Source organism: Stegastes partitus, unplaced genomic scaffold (assembly GCF_000690725.1).
Source record: "Stegastes partitus isolate 25-593 unplaced genomic scaffold, Stegastes_partitus-1.0.2 Scaffold48, whole genome shotgun sequence".
Lineage (NCBI taxonomy): Eukaryota > Metazoa > Chordata > Actinopteri > Pomacentridae > Stegastes > Stegastes partitus.
The window spans coordinates 464,795-482,350 of NW_007577779.1; the positions used below are offsets into that span (position 1 = coordinate 464,795).

General features: G+C 40.3%; 1 protein-coding gene and 1 long non-coding RNA gene across 4 annotated transcripts in view; one reads left to right on the forward strand and one right to left on the reverse strand.

Annotated features, from left to right (window-relative positions):
- Window positions 1-507: 507 nt before the first annotated feature.
- On the forward strand, window positions 508-6,787 carry LOC103376479 (uncharacterized). Its single transcript, XR_521325.1, has 2 exons — window positions 508-3,813; window positions 5,508-6,787. It is a non-coding gene; the product is annotated as an uncharacterized LOC103376479 (long non-coding RNA).
- Window positions 6,788-7,350: 563 nt separating this feature from the next.
- Window positions 7,351-17,556, reverse strand: part of qkia (QKI, KH domain containing, RNA binding a) — a 73,836-nt gene continuing 63,630 nt past the window's right edge. Inside the window, exons 5-8 of one of the 3 annotated variants that reach the window (XM_008306854.1) lie at window positions 13,098-13,185; window positions 11,179-11,595; window positions 9,097-9,171; window positions 7,351-7,847 (exon numbers count right to left, since the gene is read on the reverse strand). In XM_008306854.1, coding sequence (XP_008305076.1) covers window positions 7,831-7,847; window positions 9,097-9,171; window positions 11,179-11,595; window positions 13,098-13,185 — 597 coding nt within the window. In that variant the 3' untranslated portion in view covers window positions 7,351-7,830. Of the gene's footprint in view, window positions 7,848-8,433; window positions 9,172-11,178; window positions 11,620-13,097; window positions 13,186-17,556 lie in introns of those variants that run through there. The other 2 variants (XM_008306856.1, XM_008306853.1) reach the window with 2 other exon arrangements.

Below are 17,556 nucleotides of genomic sequence, written 5' to 3' on the forward strand. Positions count from 1 at the left end.
TATTTACCCTGAAGTCATGTAAAGACAAGTTAGACACCTTTATACCTCATTAATGTGCAGCATTACAAATCCAGACACTGAGTTTTAATTTGAAAAAGGGTGGCGCTGTGTAAAAACCACTTCAAACACCCATCACAGGTCCAAAGCACATGGAAGTCTGCTGTATTCAGCTAAGTTGCTTCGAGACCCCAAAGTAAAGAATCATTTTCTGTCACACCAAAAACTGCTTTTAAAGAAAGTGGTTTTTCAAAATTAACAGTCAGAAGAATTGTTGATGGTATAAACAAAATTAAAAATGCTTTTTGAGCTGTAAATCAGGCCATTGGGCTTCCAGGAACTCTGGACAAAAAAGAACACTGGGGACAAACAGAGAACACAAAACCCTGGGATCAGTTCTTCTTTGCAAACGGAAGCATAACATTGAATTTAAACATCCAGTATAAGAACACTGGCATTCTTGAATTAGTTTTGACTGATGGTCACATGACATTTCATGCCCGAAACACAGCTATTTAAACACTTATCAGGAAGCATGTAAACTCCACATGTGGCTCATTCAGTACATGTAGCTTTTAGTTTGTGGTTGATCTCTGTGATGAGTTCGCTCTGTGCAGCAACGACAAGATGACACATCACTCTGCATAGACCCGCCTCTAAACAGCGTCGGTGCTCAGTCTGCAGTAGAATTTGCAACTTTCACCCTGATGCCAAATCCTTGTCATCCGTCATGCAGGGCTGCAAGAGGTGAAAGGGACCGACTGGAAGTGAAACAGGAGGATTTATGTACCAGTTGTTCATCAGCACAGATGTCAAAAGCGCGTCTAAAGGCAACAATGACTCCACTGAATGCCGTCTCCGGGCAGAAAGCTTTAACTATGTGACCCTCTCAGAAGGTTGACATTTCACATTCACAGAGCAACAACATCAGATGAAAATCCACGAGAGGGCTTGATCCCACTTTAAGGGTTTAGGCCAGAGTTTTTTCCTTTTTTTCCCCCCAGTGTTGAACTTTCTTTTTTTTTTCCACCCTGCAAATGTGCCGCACCTACCTTCAACATCCCAAAGTCACAGCAGCAAATCCAGAGAAATGACGTCACCGATAAAGAGCGCAGAAGCAAAAGGAACCAGTCCAGGTAGAGCAGTCAGAGGGAAGCTTGTAAATATGGTTCTTTATTGCACACATGACATTTGTTTTCCTTTTTCTTTTCTTTTCTTTCTTTTTTTTTTTTTTTTGGTGTGAGCAACAAAAACTGGCATTACATGTTTTACACCCTATTCAAAATTCTCAGTCTAACCTTCTATAAAATCAAGGTAACACAAAACAAAATAAAGACTACTTCACATAAAAACTTACAACTCCACAAAGATCTCACAGATATTAGTGCACCACTATATGGATGAGGAACTTACAATATAATATCATTCTAGTATAATTTTAGGAGAAAAAAAAAAGCTTTTAACTTTTAAATGAATATTTATCACTGTCAAACAAAAGAAGAAAAAAAAAAAAAAAGCAAAACCAAAAAAAACCCCCAAAAAACACAAAAAATCCAGTGGGGCTAAAAATGTTCTCATTCTGTATTTTGGTAGCTTTTGCCCTTTAACCACCTGAGTGCTACATCGCTGAGATCAATACTGATTTGTTAACCTGCCGTTTAACTCATTGGAGGAATGTTTGTTAAACAGAAGAAAAAATAAAAATAAAAAAATAATAAAAAGATTGACAGGTGAAAAGGTAGTTAGTAGATAAATACACTGAATGCCTTGCGACAGATTTGGAAAGGCACTGAGAGCCAGAGAAGGCAGCAGTATGCAAACAGCCACTTCCTGCATACTGTGGTCCAATCAGAAAGAAAAGTTCTCAGTGGATCAAATCAAAAACAGGACCCATTAAGCCAAAGTTTAATGGTGGGAAAACATCTTGTGACCAAATTCCCTATGATTTGGTCAAACTTTGCCAGTTTAATAGAATATGTACATTGTGCTGGGAAACAAAAACAGAAAAAAAAAAGGAGAAGCTCGGGCATTTAGTTTTTTTTGTGCTCAACAAAAAAGCTGTTGGCGAGATAAAGGGAGACAGAAAATTGGCACTTGAATGATAACAGTATAAAAATATATAATTTCCCAATCTGAGAAAAAAGGCACTTTTTTTTTTCCCCCAAACTCACAGCTGCAATATTTTAGGCAGTGTTTGTAGTACATTGTGCTTCGGAAAATAGCTTCACTGCCGTTTTCATCAGCTCTTTTTTTTAGTTTTTTATTTTTATTTTTTTAAGAGCGAGACACTGAAAACCTCTCCGACATAAAAGGCAAGACTTGTGACAGCACAAATACACGGACTGGACGGATTCTTAGCTCAGGTTGCTCATTATGGCACAGAGGAGCCAATCAAAAGGCCAATGCTTGATGATTATTAAATAAAAAAAGCTTACGCCTAACATCATAAAATGTTAAAAAAAAACAAAAACAAAACAACAGTTTGGCTGCCTGTAATCCAATCTCTGCCTCTACTTGCTGGCGTACAAGCAGGTGTTAGCGAAAAACACCTGTTATCAGATCAAAGACACAAAATGTTAATTTCAGAGAGAAGAGAAATGTTAAGTTTGATGTTAGACACTTTTAATCTGTGTTCTTTGCTCGTTGAGACATGAAAAGAATTGCAGCAGTTAAGGCCGAGTTGTTGTGCAGATTTATAAAAAAGAAAAAAAAAAAAGGAGGGAAAAAAACCAAAAACAAATCTGGAGGCACCACTCAGTGGGTTAAAGTAATAATCAGGATTAATGAAGTTAATCTTTTGCTTGCGTGTCAGCGTCAATACCTCGAATTAGTGGAAGAGAGAAGAAAGCTGAATAGGGAGAAGAAAGCTGAATGAACCCAGGGACGAGTGCACTGACACAGTAGGAGGATGAACACTGGCAGTGATTCAGACAAAAAAAAAAATCTCCCCCAAAACAATAAATACTGGCGAGCTGAAAGCCATATCAGCATTTTACACTGGAAGAAATAGTGAAGTTGTTTTGATCCCAAAGCTCTTCATATTGGCATGGTGTACTGGTGTGTGTCTAAGCATTATGGATGCTCCCAAATGGCCCAGTATTAGCCGTTATATCAATAAGCTGAATGGGGAGAAGTGTTCACCAAACAGACAACAGCTGGTGATAACTGTAATGCTGCTATCCAGGCATAACAAGCCACGGATGCAAGGGAAGGGGACGACAAAAAACCCCACAACGGACAGCTTTAGACATTCACACAACTGTCATCTAGAAATTCGCCCCGAGTGTCTGTTGTAAATAACTCACCACGTTTATAATATGCGGTGATGAGATGTTCTGCTCTACATATTCACAGTAAAATTAATCCTTCTGAGATGACTAATGTGCAGTATTTATTTATTTATTTATTTTTTGCACAGTTGTGATTAGTCCTGCACTAACTAATGGTAAGAGAAAGGCTGTCTGTGGAAAAATGTTCTCTGTGGGGACCGGGGTTTTTTTTTGTTTTACTTTGAGAGTAACCCGAGTGTACAGACAAATCCATTTAAAATCAGAGTGTGCTTTGTTCAAGAGCTGACCCAGAAGTTAACCAGTGACCTCAAGCAACGTGCAGCTTATTAAACCTCCCTCGCTCGCACCCACCCACCCCCTCTGCAACACTTCCTGCCGTCTCATGGGGGAGGGGTCAGTGACACAGAAGGACAGGACAACTAACAAAAGAGTCGTCTCTAAGGGAGACGACGAGACAACAGCAGCAGTGTTGTAACTGAGCGGGGCGAGTATGAAGAGTGTCAGCAGGTTTTTCTCCAGCACAGAGGTGAGAGTGCGTGAGCGGGAGTGAGCGACGCTTATCAACTCGTGCAGATTCCAGTTAGGGTGTGTGTGTGTGTGTGTGTGTGTGTGTGTGTGTGTGTGTGTGTGTGTGTGTGTGTGCGTGTGTGTGTCAGTGTTTATGTCGTGTCAGTCAGTGGAAATGGTGGCCAGACACTGGTTTTAATTGTGTTAGTCCGTGAACCAGACCAAGGTAATACATTCATGAAACTGGTTAAAAACACAAGACAAAATATCAGCAAGTTAGTAAAATTCTTACTAAGAATGTTTTATTAAAATAAATGCCAAGAGGTTAATAAGAAAAATAACAGCATACACCATGAAAACTAAATGCAAGCATGTAAAAATACTTATGACAAGGAAACTAATAAAGTAGCTAATGAGTTAAACAAGCTGGAAACTGGCAAGAAAATAAAACAAAATATAACAGGGAAAAGGCAACACTCCCAACAAGAGACAGATTTCAAGATGTAAAAGAGAACGGGGTGAGGAAGGGAGGGCCGTTTAAGGGGGAAAAGTTGCAGTGGGATTCATTTAAAAAAAAAAAAAAAAAAGAAAGAAAGAAAGCACTCAGAAACATGATTAATATACATATAAAATGAGATTAGAAAAATACATTATAAACCTGTAACAATGGCTGTTAATTACATTATCATACATGTAGTAGGCAGGCCAGAGAGAATACGGTAGGTATAGAGTCAACCTTTCACCTGATGGACTTATCCAGCCTTTCACAATGACACAGCAAGTTGTAACATTGCAGAGGGAATTTTCTTAATACTGTCAAATGCTGAATAGCCATCTCTTGCTCCACTTTAATATTGCATTTCAATTTAAAATAATAACACTGAAAAAGAAAAATTCATTGACCTTTCGGTGTAACAGCATGATGAAAGAGCTATGAATAGAAAAACAAACTGCCAACGGTTATATTGGATCTAAGAATTCCTCAATTTAATATTATGAGTTTATTTCACCTTCCAGCAATAAACTGTCAGTTGTTTCAATAACTGAAAACTATTTGGCTGTGAAACACAGTTTCATTATCCAGCATTTCATTTGTCCATGATAAATCTCATGATTGTATTGATAGTTTGTTGTCAAACTGACAGTGAGAGACATGGACTGGATGCTTTCAGTTTGCAGCTGTTGAAACAAACGGGCAGAAAGCCAGCGGGACCATGACCCCACTTTTCCTACTCATTCCCTTGAATTCTATGTATTTTTCTCAGCTCATAATCAAAACATGTTCTGGCAGACTACTGGGTTTGCTATTGGCAGTTCAATTTGTTCTAGGAAGTTAGTCACAGTCACCAAAAATCCAGACAATATTTCATATGGTAATATCTAAATAAAAAGAAAACAAAACCTGCTCATACAGCAGAGTAAAGGGCCAGCAAGTAAAGGAAAACAAAAATAAAAATCATTTCAGGAAGACAAAACCATGGCACATATTTTAGCTGGTCAAAACGACTGCTATTCTTTTTGCATAGAATAACTTCGGTAACACCACAATATGGTGGGAGCTACCCTGCTCGACTATTCAGAGCTTTTAACACTAGCCATTCCTCTCTGCGCCGTCTTGGTGGGTGCTGGATATTATTGAACACAACTGGAATACTAGAAAACAGAAACCACTGTTGATAAGGCACTTTGATTTGATCCTTTTAAACTCTCTAGGCGTCCGTCTCAATCTGATCCTCGCTAACTTCCCAAGGGTTATGACTGTTTTGGTCTTCGTCTTCCTTTCCAATCATATTCAAGGTAACACCATTTTTTTTTCTCACCCACTTGGTTTTTCTGTTTACCACTATACTGTTTTAAACCTTTTTTTATTTTGTTTTTTTTTCAGATTTTGTAACTGCAAGTAAAGTATCAAAAGCTAAAATTGCCAAAAATAGATTTTTCAATTTTTTTCTCATCTCCAGCACCCTGTAAAATTATCTATTTTTTGTTCTCTTCTGTATTTGTATATGCAATGACAGATATCTACATTTTTATATATTTATATATATATATTTATATATATATATAAGACGTATGTATAAAGCAATTTGAACAGGCAGGCATGGCTTTCACATCCTATTTTTTTCTTGAGAGAGTTGAACAAAAGATTGTGGGCTCAGAAACTAGACTACGATCACAGGAGGTGTGACACATTGTGGATGCGCTTTTTTTTGGATGGTTTGGCATGTGAAGTTTCATCAGTAATATAATCAAAACAAACAAAAATAAAAGTAACTAATCTTCAGGAAGGCTCCGATTGTGCCGACCTCATGTTCAGGCTAATGTAAAATATTCAACTGGGGTTAAAAATAAAAATGCATTTAAAAAAAAATACAAAACTTGGCCAAATGTCAAGAGAGAAAAAAAAAAGAAAAGAAAAATGAAGAAATAAACACTAGTTTGGCAATGAGGCTGATGAAACAACTTAATTTAGAAGAAGGTTATCATGGCAAAGCATTTATGTACACAACTTCAAAGTGCCCTTCCCCCTAGCAATGTACTGTAATCCAGTAGCATGTTGATTTAGTGTTAATTGCCTGTGTTCACCTCAGAAAATATAGAGCGGTAATGGGTCAGAAAAAATCTAATAAAAATCATCTAACTGACTGGCTGTCTGTTCCAGCTGAAGGCAGGCACCAAAAATTCACACCCTTCCAAACTCTAAAATCACAAAGAGAGCCCTCAATGAGACAGATGCATAATTGCAGATATAATTCACTGGAAACCCTTTGGCTAAATATGCACACTTAATACTTTTTTTTTTTTGTCTTTGTGATCACAGCTCAGCTAACTCATTGAGATATTTTTCTAAATACATCAGGCACTGTATAGTGGATGTAGTGTGGATGGGGGTGTAGCAATGGCCAGTAGCTAATAAGCACTGCTCCAATGTCCCCGAAGCCTCAGCACACCCTACTTTCATTGTAGTATTAATTTAAAAAAACAAAACAAAACACACACACGCACACAAACAAACCCATCAGCCCAAATAGTGAGCTTCCCATCTTGCCCTTCATAATTTCTTAGTTTCTGCAGCCTGCTTTAAACACTAGATTGCGTTTTGTTTTCCAGAGTTAACCACCTGCTGTATTGTGGCTAGTCTATTTAAGCAAAGCTAATTAGTCAAATATGAACAACAGAAAAACCAAAATCAAGTGGAGAAAATGACTCAAAAGAAAAGCATAAAAAAGACAGAAGAAAAAACACATAAATCATAAAAAGCTCCTTTTGCAATCATTTCAGCCATGCTTAAAAAAAACAAAACAAACTGACAGAAAGCTGTTTAGAGGGGCACACCCAGAATGTGTCAGCTCATAATTACATTTTAGAGCTCAACAACTGAACTACATGTGAATAATGACAGAAATTAAACAAGTTAATGCGAGTGTATGTTCTCTTTCCTTCTGTTTCTTTTTCTCTCCCAGTAGGTGGATGTTGGAACAAGGGTGGGAGCAGGTAGGTGCTCTTAAGTAAATACATATTTTGAGTGGGGTGGGGTGGGGTGGGAGTTGGGGGCGTTTGAGTGGGGTTATGTCATTACTCTGAAACCACCAAATGGTTTGCGTCAAATAGATACTGAACTTGATTCATACAAGTGAGGTCACCAAATCAGAGTAAATAAAGGAGGGTGGGTGGGGGTCTTTATTGCTATATAATTCAGTGCAGATTTATGAGTAATACCACAAACACATCCACCCAGTGTATGATTCATGAAGAAAAAGAAAGAGAAAGAATGGGAATTGAACTCAATGAACAGAGGGAAAAAATGAATAATACACAACTTTTGTTGGGTTTTTGTTGTGTTTTCTGTGAAGGTTCTGCGTAGGTTTCTATTTTTTGTCAGAACGTGTTAGGGTAACTGTACGGGCAGGTGCCTCTCTCTCTCTCACTTGCGTCCGAGAGGCTAGCAAAAGGCAATTACCAGTTAACTGATCAGCAGGCAGGCTTGGGGCGGCTCGTCATTGGGTGAAGAGTTCAGAGGTCAGAAGGTCATGTGTTAGTTGCCGGTGGCGGCTAGGTGGTTAGAAACAAAAACAAAACAAACAGAAAAAAAAAGATAGAAAAGATATTAGTGTCAGCAAGAAGAGACTGGAATGACATCATTTTAACAATAAAATGAATGCAATCTCTTATGTTGCCCCCTGCTCCTAATCTCCTTTGCCAATATGAGATGAACCCAGCTAATCTCATTATCATCATGATGTTTTCACATCATGATCCCAACTGCTAAGCTCCGCCCTCAATCAGGTAGCTTGGTGGTTTAATTTAAGCGCACATTGCCCCAGAACCAAAAAAACTGAAGCAGAGAGAGGTCGAACAGACAAACAAAAATCTAGTGTTTTAGTGTCTTTAAAGTTCGAGTGCAAGTTACAAACAGTGTGATTAGTGGTAAGGAGACTGGATAACAATAACTATTGTTACGTGAGGGATAACTGTGACTAGCGTTAAATGTGCAATGAATAGATGAATCGATGTTTTCCGATTCTTTCTCTTTATTTAGCAGTATATTTTTATATAGTATAAATATACACAAAACCATAAATACATTTGATATAAAATGCTCAAATATAAAATGACAGTACCTCATGTACAACTGAAATATTAAAAGTGTATTTTAGCTTTATTTCAATATATTTGCAATACATTGGAGAGAATGCAAGCTACCTCAGCTTATGTCTGTGCGTGTCTATCTTCCATAGAAAAATAAAAATCCAAAATAAATTTAAATTTCAAAGGTGAAATGGTGCCTGGTAGCAGCATGGCTACTTATCTTCTGCCTGCTATCTCTCTCAGATACAGTATAGAAATGCTTCTCCTTTTTCTTTGCTCCTTATGAGCCGAGGAGATAAATCATGTATGGGAACAAGCCTGCCCCATTTTAGGCTCTAATCTCACATCAGAGGAATGTCATTAAACACCTTCAACACTGCCTGCAAAGAACTACCTGCCCTGGCTTCACAGCTGCATAAACCAAAACCTTTTAAGATCACTTTTGCCTGAGCTTTGACATATACACAGTCTACATATATGGTATATGTTAAGTACTAAATGTAAACAAAATGTGCATACCACAATCAACCATTTAGCTGGTGTGTGGATGTATGGGGTAGGAGAGGTGGTAGGGGGGAAGAAAACAAACAAAAAAAATAATACAACACAGACAATGTACAAATTCCCAACTAAGGCATTGAGGCATATTAGGCATAATAATCATTGAAATGCATCAGTCAATAGCAAAGTGTAGCTCAGAGACTAAACTGACCTCTGTCAGCGGTCACAATCCTTTGGTAAGGATGGACCCGCGTGTCATGCCGTCTCACTTTAGTAGCCATTGCACCTAGATTGTAACAGGTCCACAAGGTTAGAAACCATTCACTTTGAGGAGGGGAAAAACAGTCATCTTTTACAGTAACAACATTCACATTTTTAACCATTACCATTTATAATGCTTGGATAATACAACAATACACAGATTAACGTAATACAGATTATAGTACATATACACACCACACAGTTTTTTTTTACATGTAGAAAAATGCAGTAGAAAAAAATAATACACCTTTTTGGAGATTTACTTGGCATTTTAAAATGCATAACTTAAGTACTAAAATTCCACAGTGCTCAGAGTTCTATGGGGGACTCTTTGAAAAGGGGGCAGGTAAAGGGTACAGGCTTCTGGGCTGTCTAGAAAAATAATGTGATTCTTCCTGTGGGATCCAGAGGGGAACTGAGAGAAATTTGTCTCTTTATTTTGAAAGGTGGGGAAATCCAATACAGCTCTGATGGTAATTGAATAGTACCAGACACCACCTGCCTCTCCCTCTCTCCTTCATTTTCTCTTTCCCTCTTTCACCATTTCTCTCCAGGTCAATCTGCTCACTGGTGGCAGAGACTGTCATTTTGCTCCTATATTTGTCACAACTGATTTCTTCCTCCTGCAGTGGTTGATGCCACCTCATATACATGACACAAACAAACTGTTTGTGGATCACAGTATGTTCAAGTATTTAAAAAAAAAATGATGCGTATAGGAATTAAGAAAAACACATCAAGCCTTCCCAAAGGAAGAGGGGGACATGTAAAATAAGTTAAAATATTCAACAAGGATTTCGTTCTGGCATTGTAAAGAGCGGGTTTTGGCTGATGACTATGCAACCAACTAGACTACTCTGAAGTAGCAGATGGCCTGACATTTCCTTATTCTCAGAGAAGCCGATGGTGGCTAGATACAGTAGCGCAGGCAGCCACGCCAAGTCCATGAGTGTGTGTGAGCGTGTTCCACAGAGCCCTGTGTTGCTGAAGGCACCAATCGATAGTGTGAGTAAATAAAATGCACTAAGCTGGTGTAACCCTGCAAGTTAAAGAGAGAAAAGCCAGTCAGCTGCCCCTGTCTGTTCTACACATGACTCCCAGAGGCATCTCAAATACACAGGTCAGCTAAAATCACACTTGTGTCTGCTGCTGCTGTGGACAACATTAGGGGAGTACTGTGTCAAATTAAAGCTGGAAAGCAACTGACAAAGACCTCTGCTGTCTTAGCGAGGGAAACAGCTTTACTTTTTTAACTACAGCCTCAGTATAACATATGGACTACATATCTGACTATTTCTTCAAGAGATGTTCAGTTGTCTCTTTGGTAGCAGATGTGTGGAGCTTAAGCACCATTGAGAAAAAACTTCTAGACCCTCATATTGAGCTGTCCTCCTGACATAGAAGCTAAAGGGAACGTCAGGTATTGGCACAGAGCTCCAGTTCAAGAGGGGTGAAGCTAAAACAATGGAGAGAAGGGAAGGAGGAGAAAAAAGGAAAGACTGGAGGAATTTAATGAACATCCCCAGTGGGAGTGAGAGAGGGACTATCTACAGGCATCAAGGCCTGCCTGCAGAGAACAGCACAGAGAAATGATTTCAAAAGCTGCAGAAATCCAAGGGGATCTGCCGCCAGACTGAATATGCCTCCAGGCCAGTGCATGAAAGGGTTAGAGAGCAGGCTGCGTGTATCTGAGTGTATTTCTTTCAATCTGCCTCATTTCACACTGAGGCAAGTCCTCCTATAGAAACCTTTCAGAAAAGAGGCAATGTAAACCTGAGAGCGCAACTGTTCGACGAGAGTGTAACTAAAACAGTGAAATAACCTCAGTCTAAATTATAAACAGACTTTTCCAATAGCCTAGCCCTCAAAAGGTAATTTTTGTCCCCCTTTGCCATTTTAATATAGTGTCCATATGAGCCACATATATGAGCTGGTCATCCCATCACCAAGAGCTTCACCAACACATCCACCCTGTGAGTTTGTCTTTTTATTTTTATTTTTTTAAATCCTCAGGTGGACACGACATATTTACCTTTCAACAAGTCCTGACTGTGGCTCATGGAAGCCGCGTCCAGCACCCCAGCTCCGGGGTAAAACAAGCTGCCCTCCTGTCCAGGCTGGCTAAAGTTGGCCGCTGTACCTGCTGCACCCATGCTTCCCCAGGCTCTCTTACCTAGAACCCCACTGTGCTCGATGGGGTACTCCAGCAGGGAAGTGGGTGCCAAGGCGTAAGGGTACTCGTAAGGGGTGGTGTAGATAAGCCCGGCATCCGGTGTGGGAGGCACCAGGGTGGGGGTGCCATTGGGCAGCATGGCAGCCATCTGAGTGGGCCGGATGAGGTTCATGATGGGGGCCCCAGCTGGTGTTGGGGGCCGGAGTGCCGGGGGAGGCAACACCTGACCTGTGGGGGCCGCTATGAGGCGGGGGCCCTGAGCGGCTGCTGCTGCCGCTGCAAGAGAGAACGCAAGGGTGGCTGCCATAAGCAAGAGAGTGAAGGACAGGAGAAGAAAGAAATAAAGAGGACAAGAGATAAAGTGTAGTGTGGTTGATCATTACCAAAGAGGAACAGTGAAGGGTGAAAATACAAAGGCGGAAAAGAGGGGAGGGGGACGGGAAGTGAGAGAGAGAGAGGAGAGAAGAGGAGCAAAAGGGAAAATTAGTTCATGCAATGATCATGGTGGTGAACCACAAAGCGACAATCTGTTGCAAAAAAAAAAAAAAAAGGGTCAACATAGCCAAACAAATTTAAAAAAAACCCGTACACCAAAACACAAGAAGCACAAAATACTGCTGTCATTGCAATGCATTTGAAGCATACCAATCACCATAGCAGCTACACATTCATCTACTGGAAATGGCATGGGTGAGGTAAATGACACACATGCCAACAGAAACAGAGCTGTTGACTATACATAGAGGAGGAAGCATTTCTTTTTCTTTACACAAGAAAACATAAACAGAATCTTGAATTTGATATAAAGGTCAGTGTGGTAGCACATAAAACTTGAAGTTGTTAGTAGTTTAGAGAAAATGTTGATCCTCTCCACAGTCAGCAGTCAATTTAGGTTGGATGATAAATAAACATACAAATACAATTTTTGAAGTGGTTATGCGTTAGCACTCGCTATGAGCCGTGCCACAGAAGCTTCCCCAAAGGCGGGTCAGTTTAATCGAGTGCTACTAATACTGCGGTCAGGTGGCGGGCTAGTCCACCATGGCTGCCATTTGAGCAGATGTTAAATAAGAAAAGCTGGAATTCAGTCACTTAAACTTTCATATTATAAATCTGAGCCCAAATGTACAGGGTAAGCCATTATATACGTGGGTTTATAATTACATTTTGAAATATAATTAAGAACCCATTTAAGGTCCAGAGAAAACATGCAAATTCTGGACCAAACTGCTATACAAGTATAATGTGTGGAATGCATATAATTTACTGCTACATTTACAAATATCAGTTGGTGATTACAGAACAAACACTGTAGGTTTGTGATCTCGTGACTGACATGCAGAGTTGCGCAAGTGAAATACAGCAATGTGGTGAAAGTCTGCCAGGAGCAAGTAATACAGACTGATAGCATCTCAATTGCAGGAGAAAGGACGGATGGAGGAATGGCTGAGGAGGAAAGAAATATGGAGAAAAACAGAATAGGAACAGTCCTACTCATGGGTGGAAGACAAATTGAATAGTTTGGAGAGCTTGGGAAACAGGTCTGGTAGTGGTCAGAGATAACATGATGATATGTACAGTTTAGTTCTAACTTGACAAACTTAATGGAGGTAAATAGTGTTAGTTATTGACAAATAATTGTAAAAAATAGGATGTTTTTCTTATATAATTAAGTGTAGTCTATGCAGTTAAAAGATTAGTTATGTATGGTGCAAAACGGATGGATAGTGTAAATTGTGGGTGTGGGTATCTGTGTGTGTTCTCTGCAGTTCACTTACGTGTTTTGACATTATTGTCTCTGTATGTCCCATTTAGGATAGCTAGCTCCATCAGCTGCATCTTCTTCAAATTGTCTTCTCCCTCCGCCTGTGAAAAACAAAAGTTTAATATGCGTTCACAAAAACACACCGCACACTAATTCCACATGAGCTGAGGCCCCTTTTCAGGGCCAATCTACAATGAAACAATCTACATGACAACCATTTCATCTTACCACATGTCTGGATGTTAAAATGCTACAATGGGGCAGCTAAATCACTTGGACATGACACGTCATCTGTTCTCCACAAGCACTAGTTGGATTGGGTTTAGGGAAACAGAGATGGAGATAAGCGAAAGTGCTGTTGTCATGGCAGAGTGCCTTGTTGTTACGAAAATGCTGACAGAGACATTAAGTGTGGGAATGCATATTCATAATCCATATCAGAATGATAATTACTGTAATTTTCCTTGCTCCCTTGTGCGCAATCAAATGCGCCATAACCGCCCTAGCTAATGTCAGTCCTGTCAATTAATGTTTGGATAAATAAATACAAAAGCAGCAGCCACTGTCATTATCGCCAAATTAGGGGACTGAAATTATTCACGGAAAGCAATTAAGATAGCACCCGTCCTCCCACGCACACCCATCCATTCCTCCCCCTTTTCTTTTTACAGCCCCCACCCCCCAAACTCCATATCCCCTGAAGCTACCGAACACTCAATAACCATGACAACACAAAAGCCCCTGCGACTTTCCAGGTTGTACATCATAATTTAAGCAGGGCCTTATGTGAATTACTCTCCAAACTGAAAGGTGCAGAGATGAGTATGTGAAGCCTTGCTGACCTAAGGTCAACCTTAAGTGAACTATTGATTTTCTGTCTTTTGCTGCTATTTAACCGAAGTTAAAATTGTGATGCTTGTTCGCTCCCTACTTCAACTCACAAATACAATGACAGGTGGTTCAAGTACACTCAGCATCTGCATGTCAATAAATCACGTGCACACAGAGTAAGGCAAGCTAGCCTGTTTTTGGTGCCTGTGACAAAAGGAGGAAGGCAAATCCTGAACCTCCTCTGTTTCTTCTTTTCTACCTATGTGCAAAGTCTGTCTCCTGGACTAATTCACAGTTCAACAACAGCCTGCCGCTCCATTCAGAGGCCGATAAGGAAAGAAAAGACGTGGATGGGAAGAGAGAAAGAAAGGAGAGAAGATGAGGGCTCAGAGTTAAGCCTCCCCCGAGACTCCTCTTCAACACAGCCACCAAGAGAGGAAGAGAAAAAGTGACAGAGGCTGGTCTCCCTCGACGAAACATAAGGCAGTGGCGTCAGAGTATACACAGTATTCAGTTGTGTATGTGTGTGTGTGTGCGCAATGTTTAGTGCACCACGGAGCTGCCAATTAATAAAGCAAAGAAATTCTCTCACTACCTACACTGTGCTCTGTCTCTCTCTTCTTTTAATGGGGATGTCTTAAAAAGTACAAAAATCACACCAAATATTTCTGATCTTTTTCTTAAAGAAACAGATCAAGGACCTGTAATATCGTTATGCAAGACACACCCTATACATTCTTTCATTAATCAAAAATTGACAATGTGCACCACAGAGCTGAAATAATGTAATAAAAAAAACAACAACAAAAAAACAACAGCTTTGCATTACAATCAGATTCAGCATTTTTTCATTTTGTTCAAAAAAACATGGTAATATACTACTCTCAATGTAGTATTCCTGACAAAATCAAACCCTAAGCTAAACTTTTCCTTATGAGCAGTACACTTTCTCCTAAATCACACACAACCACACACAAGCTGCTGTTAAATAGTACCAAGCCCTATGTTGTTCCCTCATAATCAGACTTAGAGGTGAGCACAGGACCACTTGACATGCAGCATCAACGCTAACTGAACATGGCCCAGGTCAGTGGCTAACATTGCTAACATGGGCCAATAAGCCCTCTTCAATAGAGAGCGAGGATCACTACTAATTAGATGCTACAATCTCTATGTAAACAACGGCACACATGAATGAACAGGCCCTGAAATAGCTGCCTATCACACCTAAAACAAGGCCAGTTATTGAATCCAATTTCTCATTGCTATTTTGGTTTCCTCCAGTTCCCTGTGATCATCTTTAGTTATTTACATCACAAAGTCAATCAGACCACGACCTCTACAACCTTGTAAAGTTGTTTTTTTTTCAAAAAAAAAAAAAGACTAGAAAAGTGAGAAAGAAGCTTGTCACAATTTACTAATGACTCACACAAGTCAGAACACTTGTTTTTTTTTTCTTTCCTTCTATGTGTATGTCTCCCCAAAAACTGTGTCAGCAGTTCTTTGGAATGGAGCCAATCCGTCGTACCAGACAAAATTGAGAAATGGGGAAAGTAAAGAGAAAAAGCCTGTACAAAATAGGAACATAACTTCACCAGATGAAAACCATGAAGGGGACTATATGCACAATACTTTCAAAGCCTAATCAATTTATTGTGACAACAATAAATCAAACATTTATCTCTGCCTTTGCCACTGCATGTAGAGCTGTACAACAATATCCACTGTGCTAAACCTATACATGTCGCAAGCTTTACCGAACACACAGGCATGCTGCTTCCCAACTATAATTTAAATAAACTAGTAGTCTTCCCTCTCAAATAAAATGCAGGTAGCCTTTGTGAGCATGGCTTATCCCAGCAATATGAGTGCATAGACTCAGATCTTTGGTGTGCATTTGGCTGCACCTAACGACTGACTAACATTTTGAAATCAGACAAAATAATGAGCACATTTGGGGGGTTGTTAGAGGTGAGACTCAATAGGAGAGGAAGATAACGGGGTTGCTGTGTAGCAGGCTGCAGAGCAGGGCAAATGCATGCTGGGATATGAATGTTAGAGCTACTCGTGTGTGTTTGTGTGTGTTGTATAATGATGGATCTGTAGGGTTGTGGGGGTTAAATGGGCGCAAGGGAAGAGGGTGCCACCATCCATCCAATGCTACATTGGTGGCACACTGCCTGTTGAGAGGAGAGACACACAAAATAGAGGGCAGCAAGAGGGGAAGAGCACAGATGCTGCTGCTAGGATGAGGTGTGCGCTGCTATGTGTGAAATGTGTGTATCCTCAGTGGAGGGCTGCTGATACAGCCCCATCTTCTCACTAACACAGTTTGTTAGCTAAAGCCCCCAAACCCCGACAGATCATTTCTGTTTTACATCTGAAACAAGCTCATTTTCCCACATCAAAATACAAATTCCCCCTGCAACATTTCCCTACTTTTCTGTTTTTGTTCTGTGTAATATTCCACTGCTGTTTTGTAAATGTTGGCAATATTAGCGCCGGGGTCTGAGCTACGCAACAGCTAAGATGGCAGATTTAAAATGGCTGCAGATGGGAGCGGTGAGATGAGAAGAAAACCAAAAAGTGACGCTGCTGGAGTGGAGATGGATTGACTTAAATCATGTAGCTCCGGGTTTACTTGGCCAGTTTCCCACCCTAGAAGCACCGCTTAGTTGAATGATGGACAGTGCCAATGAGAGCAGTTAACACTTTAATGTTGCCTTGCTCAAGGTGTCGTGACAATTAACAGACTCCTCAGTCAGCATGCCCAACCCACAATAAAACATTACCTCAGATACAGCGATCACTAGGACCCTTTGCGAGCATGCTTCATGTGTGAGTCTGTAATGATCTGGAAGCTGAAATTCCCAGGAGAAGAATAGCTGCTGGATTACAGAATGAGAGCAATGAGGAAAGGGATGTTTTCTTTTATCATCCCTAACATGCACACATGCGTGTGTGTAACAAACAAACACACCCTCGCGCTCCTGTCCATCAGTGAAAAAGCCACTCAATAAAGCTGCTCTATCCAGAAGAATCAGATTCAATCAATGAGGCCTATTTGTGAAATCAGCAGAGCGGTAAAAGCTATCAGGGACAAGCAAGACAGAGGGAGGAGAAGGAAGATGGGAGTGTGATGAGCTAAAGTAGGTGAGCCGTGTCCCACTGCCTACCTGACAACCCTGCGATGAGGTCACTAGGTGCATACTAAATCACCGTCACACTTGACTCTTTTGTACCTCGTCTTATCAAATCTTACGTCAATATGTTAGATGAATACAACCTGTAGCTAATGCCAGTTACTACAGACAATAGGCTTGTGTTCAATGGAATATAATGCATCTGTGTTTGGATGACAATAAGCAACAGATGAACCGCCTGCACCCCCATTCTCCCCCCTGACACTCTAAGACCAGGCCTTTTCCTATCCATCTCACTCGCAGATAAACACAACAGGCGCCTGGATTAGCTTGGATGAATTTGCTCATGTCTATGGCTGCAACTGAGGGGGAGTTTTTGCTCCTATCTGGCAAGAGTCACAGTCTATGCAGCTCAGCTCAGCTAAGAGCTCAGTTCTGAGAGAGGAAATGATGAGGAGAGAGAGAGAGAGAGAGAGAGAGAGAGAGAGAGAGAGAGAG